We start from the raw sequence: 15,033 nt of genomic DNA on the forward strand, positions 1-15,033 counted from the left end.
CTGGTTCATCCTTGGGAGCAATTTCCAAACGCCTGAAGGTGTCCTCTGGTCTAATGAAACAAAAATCGAACTGTTTGGCCATAATGACCATCGTTATGTTCGGAGGAAAAAGGGGGAGGCTTGCAAGCCGAAGAACACCATCCCAACCGTGAAGCACGCGGGTGGCAGCATCACGTTGTGGGGGTGCTTTGCTGCAGGAAGGACTGGTGCACTTCACAAAATAGATGGCTTCATGAGGGAGGAAAATTATGTGGATATATTGAAGATATATCTCAAGATCTCAAGACGTCAGTCAGGAAGTTAAAGCTTGGTCGCAAATGGATCTTCCAAATGGACAATGACGCCAAACATACTTCCAAAGTTGTGGCAAAATGGCTTAAGGACAACAAAATCAAGGTATTGGAGTGGGCATCACAAAGCCCTGACCTTAATGCTATAGAAAATGTGTGGGCAGAACTGAAAAAGCGTGTGTGAGCGGCCTACAAACCTGACTCAGTTACGCCAGCTCTGTCAGGAGGAATGGGCCAAAATTCACCCAACTTATTGTGGGAAGCTTGTGGAAGTCTACCCGAAACGTCGGACCCAAGAAAAACAATTTAAAGGCAATGCTTCCAAATACTAATTGAGTGTATGTAAACTTCTGACCCACTGGGAATGTGATGAAAGAAATAAAAGCTGAAAAAAAATCATTCTCTCATTTCACTTTCTTAAAATCAAGTGGTGATGCTAATTAACCTAAGACAGCGAATTTTTACTAGGATTAAAGGTCAGGGATTGTGAAAAACGGAGTTTATATGTATTTGGCTAAGGTGTAGGTAAACTTCCGACTTCAACTGTAGGTATTCCTCTTGTCCAGATCGGATCGGGCAGCGTGCAGTATGATGGCGATTGCATCATCTGTGGACCTATTGGGGCGATAAGCAAATTGAAGTTGGTCTAGGGTGACAGGTAGGGTGGAGGTGATATGATCCTTGACTAGTCTCTCAAAGCACTTCATGATGACAGAAGTGAGTGCTACAGGGCGATAGTCATTTAGTTCAGTTACCTTAGCTTTCTTGGGAACAGGAACAATGGTGGCCATCTTGAAGCATGTGGGGACAACAGACTGGGATTGATTGATTATGTCCGTAATGTTCTGAGGACGTGGCTAGGGATGCCGCCTGGGCCGGCAGCCTTGCGAAGGTGAACACGCTTAAAGTTTTACGTCGGCAACGGAGAAGCAGAGCCCACAGTCTTGAGTAGCGGGCTTGCTTCGATGGCAACGTATTGTCCTCAAAGTTTGCAAAGTCGTTTTTTAATTTGTTGTGGAAACAACGTTTATTCAACCAGTGGGAGGCTTGTAAATGCCCCCAGGAAAGTGGATCGAAGAAATATTCATTGAGACAATGATAAACAGAAATCCGTGGGAGAGTTGTGGTCGATATTATAATATAAGGATCTGCTGGAGTTCAAGTCAAACCAAGATTCTTTATTTCTGAGCACAGAGAGAATAACAGAGTTTGGTATTTTATAAGGATCCCCATTAGCTGTTGCAAAAGCAGCAGCTACTCTTCCTGGGGTCCACACAAAACATGACACATAATACAGCACATCAATAGACAAGAACAGCTCAAGGACAGAACTACATACATTTTGTAAAAGGCACACGTGGCCTACAAATCAATGCATAGACACAAACTATCTAGGTCAAATAGGGGAGAGGCGTTGTGCCGTGAGGTGTTGCTTTATCTGTTTTTTGAAACCAGGTTTGCTGTTTATTTGAGCAATATGAGATGGAAGGAAGTTCCATGCAATAAGGGCCCTATATAAAACTGTACGCTTTCTTGAATTTGTTCTGGAAACTTGGGGACTGTGAAAAGACCCCCGGCTGCATGTCTGGTGGGATAAGTGTGTGTCAGAGCTGTGTGTAAGTTGACTTGTAAGAACTTTGATGATATCTGTACATTATAGGAACACCTGTGATGACAAAAGAACAATGATTCATGTTTTGCTTTAGCTTGATATTAAGAATCACTGGTAGACACCTTGCAAGTGCATGAAAAGGTCAACTGTACAAAGTCAGATGTTTGTGTGTTGAAACTATATTTTAGGTAACAGATGGATAAAGGGAACTAAGAGTTCCTGTTGATACTATGTTCCAGTCTTACTTCCAGTCTGACATGATAGCAATAAGGGGAAGAGTGATTGGGAAACTAACTGCCAATAACACAATAAGCTGAACTCCACCTAGCAGAGACATCTTTGTATTAGCAACTATTAATTATGAGCTTATATGGTATTAAAGTTAAGGGACATCACCCTGGGCGGGGTGATCCTCAGTAGGGGATAAAAAGGGAAAACACCATCTTTTGAACTGAGTTTCTTGCTGATAAGAGAATTATCTAATAAAGGTAAATGAATCAATAAACCATGATGAATTATTAGTCATACAGCATGGTTAATGAATAATCAATGTAATGATCAATGTAGTGATCGATTGGTCTGATTAGTTCCAGAAAGTCCAGGAACCACTGGAGAGGGAAAGAAATGTGTGTATGTAATTAGTGTAGAGAGCAGGGGACAGATGGTAAAGGGAGTAAAACATCAAAGGGTTCCTAACCTTGAGGGAAAGGAACAGGCTGAGCTAGGTAGTGATAAACAGTGTGGGAAGTCAATGGGGGATGCAGGTCACCAACAGTTTGTGTGTAAATGCATGTGCCTAAGTAAGCAAGAACTATAAAATGACTGTTTTGTTATCCTGACCTCAGAACGTTCTCTGAATAAAGCTACAGAAACCTTTTGCAGAAAGCTGAGTCCTTGCCTAATTATTTAACCCATTGTCTTACAAACCTTGGACATTAGTCAAGGTGAATTGATTATTGATTATTATCATCAAGATATTAAATTATTCTAACACTTGCTTGCAAATTGCTGTAAGTGTATACTCCGGGTTGCAATCCTTATTAAACAAATTAACCTCTGATCAAATAAGTTTTCCTGTGGCCTCTTGTGTGCATATAGGGCAGAATTCCCTTACAGACTATGCAAACAATTTGGGATTTTCAACACATTCATGTTTCTTATAAAAAGAAGTGTCTCTCCTCAACTCCTCAACTCCTCAACTCTTAGGCAAAACGTGCCGCTCTGTTCTGGGCCAGCTGCAGCTTAACTAGGTCTTTCCTTGCAGCACTGGACCACACGACTGGACAATAATCAAGATTAGACAAACTAGAGCCTGCAGAACTTGCTTTTTGGAGTGTGGTGTCAAAAAAGCAGAGCATCTCTTTATTGCGGCTAGACCTCTCCCCATCTTTAAAACCATTGAATCTATATGTTTTGACCATAACAGTTTACAATCTAAGGTAATGCCAAGTAATTTAGTCTCCTCAACTTGTTCAACAGCCACACAATTCATTACCAGATTCAGCGGAGGTCTATAATTTAAGGAATGATTTGTACCAAATACAATGCTCTTAGTTTTAGAGATATTCAGGACCAATTTATTACTGGCCACCCATTCCAAAACAGACTGCAACTCTTTGTTAAGGGTTTCAGTGACTTCATTAGCTCTGGTTGCTGATGCGTATATGGTTGAATCATCAACATACATGGACACACGTGCTTTGTTTAATGCCAGTGGCAGGTCATTGGTAAAAATAGAAAAGAGTAGAGGGCCTAGAGAGCTGCCCTGCGGTACATCACACTTTACATGTTTGACAGAGAAGCTTCCATTAAAAACGACTCTGAGTTCTAGTAGATAGATAGCTCTGAATCCACGATATGGCAGAGGTTGAAAAGCCACAGCACCTACGTTTTTTTCAACAACAGGTTATGGTCAATAATATCAAAGGCTGCACTGAAATCTAACAGTACAGCTCCCACAATCTTCTTATTATCAGTTTCTCTCAACCAATCATCAGTCATTTGTGGCAGTGCAGTACATATTGAGTGCCCTTCTCTATAAGCATGCTGAAAGTCTGTTGTTAATTTGTTTACAGAGAAATAACATTGTATTTGGTCAAACACAATTTTTTCCAACAGTTGGCTAAGAGCTGGCAGCAAGCTTATAGGTCTGCTGTTAGAACCAGTAAAGGCCGCTTTACCACTCTTGGGTAGTGGAATTACTTCGGCTTCCCTCCAGGCCTGAGGCCAAAGACTTTACTCTAGGCTCAGATTAAAAATATGACAGATAGGAGTGGCTATAAAGTCAGCTGCTGTCCTCAGTAGCTTTCCATCTAAGTTGTCAATGCCAGGAGGTTTGTCAATGTATCAGCTGTCGTAGAGAGGGGACCAAAGTGCAGCGTGTTGAGTGCTCATGATGAAATTTATTTTAACTCAAAAACACTAAAGAAAATAACAAAAGTGAAAACAATCAGCTCACAGTTCTGTCAGGTACATAGACTAAACAGAATACAACTGCCCACAACACAGATGGGAAGAAAAAAAACTACTTAAGTATGATCTCCAATTAGAGACAACGAGGACCAGCTGCCTCTAATTGGAGATCATCCCCCCAAAAAGCAACATAGAAATAGAAAACTAGAACTAAACATAGATATAGAAAACATAGAAAAACACAAAACACCCCGTCACGACCTGACCTACTCTACCATAGAAAATAACATCTTACTATGGTCAGGACGTGACAGTCATTCATGATCGATAACAATTCTTCCACCTCTCCCACACTAACTTTACAAAATTCAATACTTGCACTGCTTTTCTTTCATTATGTTTTTTTACAAGTTTGTTTCCACCATTCTTTATATCATTGATCTAGGATTCATAATAAAGTTTATTATTTTGTTGAGTTTGGTCACATAATTTCTCAATGTGCAGTACGTAAGCCAGCCAGATTATTAGCCATTCCTTTTGCCCCATCTCTTTCAACCATAACATAGAAAAACACAAAACACACCGTCACGCCCTGACATAATCTACCATAGAAAATAACATCTTACTATGGTCAGGACGTGACAGTCATTCATGATCGATAACAATTCTTCCACCTCTCCCACACTAACTTTACAAAATGCAATACTTGCACTGCTTTTCTTTCATTATGTTTTTTTACAAGTTTGTTTCCACCATTCTTTATATCATTGATCTAGGATTCATAATAAAGTTTATTATTTTGTTGAGTTTGGTCACATAATTTCTCAATGTGCAGTACGTAAGCCAGCCAGATTATTAGCCATTCCTTTTGCCCCATCTCTTTCAACCATAACATAGAAAAACACAAAACACACCGTCACGCCCTGACATAATCTACCATAGAAAATAACATCTTACTATGGTCAGGACGTGACAGTCATTCATGATCGATAACAATTCTTCCACCTCTCCCACACTAACTTTACAAAATTCAATACTTGCACTGCTTTTCTTTCATTATGTTTTTTTACAAGTTTGTTTCCACCATTCTTTATATCATTGATCTAGGATTCATAATAAAGTTTATTCTTTTTGTTGAGTTTGGTCACATCATTTCTCAATTTACAGTATGTAAGCCAGCCAGATGTGCAGCCAGACTTATTAGCCACTCCTTTTGCCCCATCTCTTTCAACCATACAGTTTTTCAATTCCTCATCAATCCATGGAGCCTTAACAGTTCAACCAGTCAGTTTCTTAACAGGTACATGTTTATCAATAATTGTTAGAAGCAATTTCATAAATTCATGAAGTGCAGCGTCTGGATACTCCTCATTAATCAAATCATACCAACAAATATTTATAACATCATCCACATAAGAGTCACAGCAGAATCTTTGTATGACCTCTTATACACTAGTTACACAGCGAAATGGAGACAGTTTAAATTCCGGAGCATTGGGTTACGAGCACATATCTTTATAGTTTATTGTTCCTGGGAGGGACTTCATTCATACAAGGACACAGGTGCAGCTGGTTAGCAACACAGGATGATACTTCCAAGAACAGGAGATTATAATAGGACAGTTTCACAAGGTTAGTCACATACTCAGTTCTGTGGACACATACAATTAAGATTTTCCATTACAAAGTCTGAACATTTTCATTTCATTAAATCATCAGTGGGCCAACAATGCAAATGTAAACAATGGAGCAAATGCATCACATCCAAATATCACTTGATTATCTGTAGTGCTGGAGGAATGACACACCCAGATAAACACACATAGAGTTTAAAAAAGGACAATTTAAACACATGGAATATGATCTACTTTATATTCAAACTGACATACTCCATATTCAATTAATGTTTTCTAATAAAAACATACAAATATATGTTTGAGTATACTTTGTACAATTCAATTTCATATGGTAAAAACAGGTAAACACATTATCGGTCAACAATATAAGACAGGAGCACTGTGTATGTTCTCTGATGAGTTTTAAGTCAATGTGATGTGAAATATCAATATACACGCTAAGAGAAGTAATTTCTCTCTCCTGTGTGGATTTTCTCATGACGTTTAAGTGATTGTTATGAGTAAAATGTTCTCAAAGAGTCTGAGCTTTTGTAAGCCTTCTCCTCTGTGTGCAGTCTCATGTGTTCTTTCAGGCTTCCTTAATGGGCAAAAGCTTTGCACCCTGGGAGGAGTGGTATGGCTTCTCCCCTCTGTGTATTTTCTCGTGTTGGTTCAGGTTGCTTTTCTGGTAAAAACTCCTTCCACACTGGGTTAAGGCTTCTCCCTGGTGTGTATTCTCTCATGTTTTTTCAGATCCCCTGACCCGTTGAAACACTTTCCACACTGGGAGCAGTGGTAAGGCTTCTCCCCTGTGTGTATTCTCTCATGTTGTTTCAGGGCCCCTAACTGGTTAAAACATTTGCCACACTGGGAGCAGTGGTAAGGCTTCTCCCCTGTGTGTATTATCTCATGGACTTTCAGGTTCCTTATATGGTTAAATCTCTTTCCACACTGGGAGCAGTGATAAGGCTTCTCCCCTGTGTGTATTCTCTCATGAGCTTTCATGTGTCCTTTCTGGTTAAAACTCTTTCCACACTGCGAGCAGTGGTAAGGCTTCTCCCCTGTGTGTATTCTCTCATGTTGTTTCAGCTCCCATAAGAGGTTAAAATTCTTGCTGCACTGAGAGCAGTGATAAGGCTTCCCCCCTGTGTGTATTCTCTCATGTTGTTTCAGCTCCCATAAGAGGTTACAACCCTTTCCACACTGGTAACAGTGGTAAGGCTTCTCTCCTGTGTGTAATCGTTCATGTCGTTTCAGGTACCCTAACAGGTTAAAACTCTTTCCACACTGGAAGCAGTGGTAAGGCTTCTCCCCTGTGTGTATTCTCTCGTGTTGCTTCAGGTTTCCTTTATGGCTAAAACTCTTTCCGCACTGGGAGCAGTGGTAAGGCTTCTCCCCTGTGTGTATTCTCTCATGTTGTTTCAGCTCACATAAGTGGTTACAACCCTTTCCACAGTAGGAACACTGGTGTCGTCTTTCTGGTTTGGACGTCCCTGGCTCTGGTTCCTCTGAGTCTGGTCTTTCTCCTGCCAAAGACAGTGTGTTTTTTAAAATAGAGACCCGAATGAAACCTCCACATGATAAAACGGCCTTGCTACGAGGGTAAATCCTAATCAGATCCCTCAATAACCTGAGGACATTTTTAACAATCTTGGTGTGTTTTTAAAACAAATGTTGTAGAGTTTCCTGGTAATTACTGATATGTTTACATTACTTATTTTATTCATTCTGTTTACAAGTCAGAACAGTTCTAGGACACTGAAGACACAGACGTCGCTGGATTCCAATCGAGCAGGTGGTTCTAAATATATAACTTTCATAGCTGTATGATACAGAATGAGACCTACAGTTGTGGCCAAAAGTTTTCAGAATGACACATTAATTTCCACAAAGTTTGCTGCTTCAGTGTCTTTAGATATTTTTGTCAGATGTTACTATGGAACACTGAAGTATAATTACAACCATTTCATAAGTGTCAAAGGCTTTTATTGACAATGACATTAAGTTGATGCAAAGAGTCAATATTTGCAGTGTTGACCCTTCTTTTTCAAGACCTCTGCAATCCGCCCTGGCATGCTGTCAGTTCACTTCTGGGCCACATCCTGACTGATGGCAGCCCATTCTTGCATAATCAATGCTTGGAGTTTGTCAGAATTTGTGGGTTTTTGTTTGTCCACCCGCCTCTTGAGGATTGACCACAAGTTCTCAATGGGATTAAGGTCTGGGGAGATTCCTGGCCATGGACCCAAAATATTGATGTTTTGTTCCCCGAGCCACTAAGTTATCACTTTTTCCTCATGGCAAGGTGCTCCATCATGCTGGAAAAGGCATTGTTCGTCACCAAACTGTTCCTGGATGGTTGGGAGAAGTTTCTCTCGGAGGATGTGTTGGTACCATTCTTTATTCATGGCTGTGTTCTTAGGCAACATTGTGAGTGAGCCCACTACCTTGGCTGAGAAGCAACCCCACACATGAATGGTCTCAGGATGCTTTACTGTTGGCATGACACAGGACTGATGGTAGCGCTCACCTTGTCTTCTCCGGACAAGCTTTTTTCCGGATGCCCCAAACAATCGGAAAGGGGATTCATCAGAGAAAATGACTTTACTCCAGTCCTCAGCAGTCCAATCCCTGTACCTTTTGCAGAATATCAGTCTGTCCCTGATGTTTTTCCTGGAGAGAAGTGGCTTCTTTGCTGCCCTTCTTGACACCAAGCCATCCTCCAAAAGTCTTCGCCTCACTGTGCGTGCAGATGCACTCACACCTGCCTGCTGCCATTCCTGAGCAAGCTCTGTACTGGTGGTACCCCGATCCCGCAGCGGAATCAACTTTAGGAGACGGTCTTGGCACTTGCTGGACTTTCTTGGGTGCCCTGAAGCATTCTTCACAACAATTGAACCATTCTCCTTGAAGTTCTTGATGATCTGATAAATGGTTGATTTAGGTGCAATCTTACTGGCAGCAATATCCTTGCCTGTGAAGCCCTTTTTGTGCAAAGCAATGGTGACGGCACGTGTTTCCTTGCAGGTAACCATGGGTGACAGAGGAAGAACAATGATTCCAAGCACCCCCCTCCTTTTGAAGCTTCCAGTTTTGGGGGGGATTCAGTTCATTTGCATGGCAAAGAGGGACTTTGCAATTAATTAATTGCAATTAATCTGATCACTCTTCATAACATTCTGGAGTATATGCAAATTGCCATCATACAAACTGAGGCAGCAGACTTAGTGAAAATTAATATTTGTGTCATTCTCAAAACTTTTGGCCACGACTGTACACACTTCCTTAAACATAAAATAAGTAAATAAGTAATTTTAAGTGGAAATCCAAAACTTGTTTTTACGTCGAAGACACAAAGCACATCAGTAAAATCTCCCCGTTGTCGAAAGGGTTCGACACATGCTGTTTAAATGGCCCAATTTCTTATTTAGACGTTCACAGATTTTCAACATTTTGACTATCGCTGATGTCATATTTTGGGTAAAGTAAAAAATAAGGTGAAATATTTGAGATGTTCCTAAAACTGATAGTAACTACAATAAACAAAAATATAAACGCAACATGTAAAGCGTTCGATGTTTAATGAGCTGAAAAAAAAGATTGCAGAATTTTTTACATGCCTGTTAGTGAACATTTATTCTTTGCCAAGATTTACATTTACATTTATATTTAAGTCATTTAGCAGACGCTCTTATCCAGAGCGACTTACAAATTGGTGCATTCACCTTATGATATCCAGTGGAACAACCACTTTACAATAGTGCATCTAAATCTTTTAAGGGGGGGGGGTTAGAAGGATTACTTTATCCTATCCCAGGTATTCCTTAAAGAGGTGGGGTTTCAGGTGTCTCCGGAAGGTGGTGATTGACTCCGCTGTCCTGGTGTCGTGAGGGAGCTTGTTCCACCATTGGGGTGCCAGAGCAGCGAACAGTTTGGACTGGGCTGAGCGGGAACCGTGCTTCCTCAGAGGTAGGGGGGCCAGCAGGCCAGAGGTGGATGAACGCAGTGCCCTTGTTTGGGTGTAGGGCCTGATCAGAGCCTGAAGGTATGGAGGTGCCGTTCCCCTCACAGCTCCGTAGGCAAGCACCATGGTCTTGTAGCGGATGCGAGCTTCAACTGGAAGCCAGTGGAGAGAGCGGAGGAGCGGGGTGACGTGAGAGAACTTGGGAAGGTTGAACACCAGACGGGCTGCGGCGTTCTGGATGAGTTGTAGGGGTTTAATGGCACAGGCAGGGAGCCCAGCCAACAGCGAGTTGCAGTAATCCAGACGGGAGATGACAAGTGCCTGGATTAGGACCTGCGCCGCTTCCTGTGTGAGGCAGGGTCGTACTCTGCGAATGTTGTAGAGCATGAACCTACAGGATCGGGTCACCGCCTTGATGTTAGTGGAGAACGACAGGGTGTTGTCCAGGATCACGCCAAGGTTCTTAGCACTCTGGGAGGAGGACACAAGGGAGTTGTCAACCGTGATGGCGAGATCATGGAACGGGCAGTCCTTCCCCGGGAGGAAGAGCAGCTCCGTCTTGCCGAGGTTCAGCTTGAGGTGGTGATCCGTCATCCACACTGATAGTTGAAATTGTTGTTTATATTTTGGTTCAGTATACACACACACACACACACACACACACACACACACACAGTGCATTCGTTAAGTATTCAGACCCCTTCGCCTTTTCCACATTTTGTTACGTTTCAGCCTTATTCTAAAATTGATTAAATTGTTTTTTCCCCCTCGTCAATCTAAACTCAACAAAAAAAAGAAACGTCCTCACTGTCAACTGCGTTTATTTTCAGCAAACTTAACATGTGTAAATATTTGAACATAACAAGATTCAACAACAGACATAAACTGAACAAGTTCCACAGACATGTGACTAACTGAAATGGAATAACGTGTCCCTGAACAAAGGGGGGGGGGGGGGTCAAAATCAAAAGTAACAGTCAGTATCTGGTTTGGCCACCAGCTGCATTAAGTTCTGCAGTGCATCTTCTCCTCATGGACTGCACCAGATTTGCCAGTACTTGCTGTGAGATGTTACCCAGTCCTGTCTGGTCCAGTGACGGTGGGTTTGAGTCCAGAGGCGACGTTGTTACCGGTGATGTCTGGTGAGGACCTGCCTTTCAACAGGCCTACAAGCCCTCAGTCCAGCCTTTCTCAGATTATTGTGGACAGTCTGAGCACCGATGTTGGGATTGTGCGTTCCTGGTGTAACGTGGGCAGTTGTTGTTGCCATCCTGTACCTGTCCCGCAGGTGTGATGTTCGGATGTACCGATCCTGTGCAGGTGTTTTTACACGTGGTCAGCCACTGCGAGGACGATCAGCTGTCCGTCCTGTCTCCCTGTAGCGATGTCTTAGGCGTCTCACAGTACGGACATTGCAATTTATTGCCCTGGCCACATCTACAGTCCTCATGCCTCCTTGCAGCATGCCTAAGGCATGTTCACGCAGATGAGCAGGGACCCTGGGCATCTTTCTTTTGGTGTTTTTCCAGAGTCAGTAGAAAGGCCTCTTTAGAGTCCTAAGTTTTCATAACTGTAACCTTAATTGCCTACCGTCTGTAAGCTGTTTGTGTCTTAACGACCGTTCCACAGGTGCATGTTCATTAATTGTTTATGGTTCATTGAACAAGCATGGGAAACAGTGTTTAAGACAAATATATTTGAAGAATCTAGGTATTTCTTTTTTTAAGTTGTGTAGATCAGATGTTAAGGTTTTCTATGGTCTATTGTTTTCTCTCTTTTCATTGACAGAATCCTTTTTCAGTGTTATGATATTCATAACATCCATATCCACCAGTCTATCTTCATGTCAACTAACAGAACTCTGCTGGTTGTCCTGGTAACAGATACCAGATCTATTTTATTTGTTCAAACTAAACTACAACACTTACTTTGATGTGTCAAATCTGATCCTTTCTTCTCTTCTCCTCCTCTCACAGTTCCACTCAGCCCCGTTGTTTTCCTGCAGTCCACCAGCAGCACAGACAACCTCTTCATACCCAGCAGTAAGGTGCTACCGGGAGAGGCACAACACAGGGACTCCGGGAGGGAGGAAGAGCTAGCGTTGTCCTGGTAACCATAAAGAGGGGACACAGACACATATCATTATGGATGCTGATGTCACTGTTGTCATAAAGTGCTTTACAGAAACCCAGCCCAGACCCTGATAGAGCAAGCTGTATGCTAGACCAGACCAAGCTGTACCATCTGGTGTTCTGATCTGGAGAGACTCTTCTCTGACTCGTCAGCATCAGGATGTTGTTGAGGCTCCCCAGAGGATCCACAATAGTCATGTCTCTCTCCTGTGTGAACGAGAACATCAAACAAGATGGTAAACTTATGACCGTCTATTGCAACCAAGAAGGATGAATGTGTCTAAAATGGCCACTTTCATCATGATTTTGTAAAATATTGTTTGTGTTGTAAATGTAAAGGGTCATTTCCACAAAATGGGTGCCTTTTACATCCATTTGATATTTTAAGTAGAAATTATGGACCAATATTAAAAGCCTGTTATATTAGATGAGATGAACTTTAATGAAGACCACATGGAGAATGAGAATTCAATACATCGAAGTCCCAAAAATATATGTACCAATGGCAGATTGTCCCTTAAACAATTCCTACAGTACTGAACAACATATTCAAGTGTAGAACTTCAGTAGAATGCCCCTTTAAAACAACATTTCAAGAACTGCATAGTTTGTGCCCGTTTTTAAGACAGTACTCACTGGTGGTAATCCGATCTTCAGCCTCCTCCTCCTTTTTCACTTCCAAAACGTCTTCCTCCTCTTTTATTGAGATATCCTCCTCTTCCTCTTTTACTCCAAAAGGTTCTTCCTCTTCTTTCACTACATTCTCTTCTTTCAATGTTATGGCATCTTCCTCCTTTTTGATTCTGAAAGATTCTACCTCCTCCTCTTCCACATCTTCCTCTTTCACTGTAATATCATCCTCTACTTCTTTCAATGTGATAGGCTCCTCTTCCTCCTTTTTCATCCTGAAAGCTTCTTCCTCTCCTTTCATCAGAGCTTCTTTCTCCGTCGAGCTTAGAGAGCTCATGCTCCGGTCGATTAGCCTAGTGCAGTATCAATTTAACACATTTACTAATTTAACAAGCAAATTACGTCTAAATGAACTAGTAGATAAGTAAAAATAATTACATTCAAAACACTAACAGTAACAAGATTGGTCTAAAGAGCTTCAACGTTTCAGTTTTATGTTCGCTAGCAAACCACCGCGTAGGTTGACTCAGAAGCCTTTTGTCGCTGTTGAAGAAGCCTCCAGTTCCGTCCACTAGATTATACGTCACGCAAGAAGCATCACCTGAAATACTCATATCGCCATCTGCTGACTGGAGTGAGTAACGCAGATTGGAAAAATATTAATTTCTATGTTTATTCTGGCAAGCAATGTCATAAGTAGTCATTTAAAAACAACCAGATGTTATGTTTTCTCTTACTTCTTACAGCCAATACTTTACTCCAGGGCTGACCTGCCCATTAGGTAGGATTAGGTGACAGATTAAAGAGTATTCATTTTTTTGTCATAGTTATACTGAACCCACTGCCTGCAAGTCGTCGTTAAATTTGTCTAAGTGATTTGTATTTTCCTTCAAGTTTCTGAAGAGGAAACAGCCAGGAAATGTCCCTGTCTGAGTGCATTTGTCTACCACTATGTGTAGCTGTTAGCGATGATGCTAATGACAACCATCTTCTGGTTGATAGAAAAGCTTTCCCAAAAACCTTGTCAATTAAATGTTAACTACAAAGTAGTCTATGCCTACCTTGCAGAATGATATCATGATTATTTGCATCAATCCAGTTGTGATTTGTTCAGTGTAACAGTGTAGGTTCCGTCCCTCTCTTCGCCCCAACCCGGGCTCGAACCAGGGACCCTTGCACACATCAACAACTGACACCCCACGAAGCATCGTTACCCATCGCGCCACAAAAGCCGCGGCCCTTGCAACGCAAGGGGCAACCCTACTTCAAGTCTCAGAGCGAGTGACGTCACCGATTGAAACGCTATTAGCGCGCACCACCGCTAACTAACTAGCCATTTCACATCGGTTACACTCACCCCCCCTTTGACCTCCTCCTTTTCCGCAGCAACCAACGATCCGGGTCAACAGCATCAATGTAACAGTGTAGGTTCCGTCCCTCTCTTCGCCCCAACCTGGGCTCGAACCAGGGACCCTTGCACACATCAACAACTGACACCCCACAAAGCATCGTTACCCATCGCGCCACAAAAGCCGCGGCCCTTGCAACGCAAGGGGCAACCCTACTTCAAGTCTCAGAGCGGGTGACGTCACCGATTGAAACGCTATTAGCGCGCACCACCGCTAACTAACTAGCCATTTCACATCGGTTACACTCACCCCCCCTTTGACCTCCTCCTTTTCCGCAGCAACCAACGATCCGGGTCAACAGCATCAATGTAACAGTGTAGGTTCCGTCCCTCTCTTCGCCCCAACCTGGGCTCGAACCAGGGACCCTTGCACACATCAACAACTGACACCCCACGAAGCATCGTTACCCATCGCGCCACAAAAGCCGCGGCCCTTGCAACGCAAGGGGTAACCCTACTTCAAGTCTCAGAGCGAGTGACGTCACCGATTGAAACGCTATTAGCGTGCACCACCGCTAACTAACTAGCCATTTCACATCGGTTACACTCACCCCCCCTTTGACCTCCTCCTTTTCCACAGCAACCAATGATCCGGGTCACGGCACCAATGTAACAGTGTAGGTTCCGTCCCTCTCTTCGCCCCAACCCGGGCTCGAACCAGGGACCCTTGCACACATCAACAACTGACACCCACCGAAGCATCGTTACCCATCGCGCCACAAAAGCCGCGGCCCTTGCAACGCCAGGGGAAACCCTACTTCAAGTCTCAGAGCGAGTGACGTCACTGATTGAAACACTATTAGCGCGCACCACCGCTAACTAACTAGCCATTTCACATCGGTTACATATGGAACATTCATATTGGACTGTACATCTAGCTAACTGGCTACTGATCAACCTATTGTGTGTATTGAACATTCATATGGACTTGCATTTGTAAGACTTCTCACCTGTGTGCAGTTTCATGTG

The 15,033-nt window shown here is 42.6% G+C and overlaps 1 protein-coding gene and 1 pseudogene across 1 annotated transcript; both read right to left on the bottom strand.

Moving 5' to 3' along the window:
• Positions 1-4,284: 4,284 nt before the first annotated feature.
• On the bottom strand, positions 4,285-7,750 carry LOC145859346 (uncharacterized; annotated as a pseudogene).
• Positions 7,751-10,853: 3,103 nt separating this feature from the next.
• On the bottom strand, positions 10,854-13,198 carry LOC106594366 (uncharacterized). Its single transcript, XM_082958528.1, has 2 exons — positions 12,663-13,198; positions 10,854-12,233 (listed from the first exon to the last, which is right to left on the bottom strand). Exons 1-2 carry the CDS (start codon positions 12,991-12,993, stop codon positions 12,115-12,117), a joined length of 450 nt encoding a protein of 149 aa, XP_082814654.1. The 5' UTR covers positions 12,994-13,198; the 3' UTR covers positions 10,854-12,114.
• Between the last annotated feature and the right edge of the window lie 1,835 nt (positions 13,199-15,033).

The sequence above is a fragment of the Salmo salar genome, chromosome 12 (genome assembly GCF_965601325.2).
Source record: "Salmo salar chromosome 12, fSalSal1, whole genome shotgun sequence".
In the NCBI taxonomy this organism is placed as follows: Eukaryota; Metazoa; Chordata; class Actinopteri; order Salmoniformes; family Salmonidae; genus Salmo; species Salmo salar.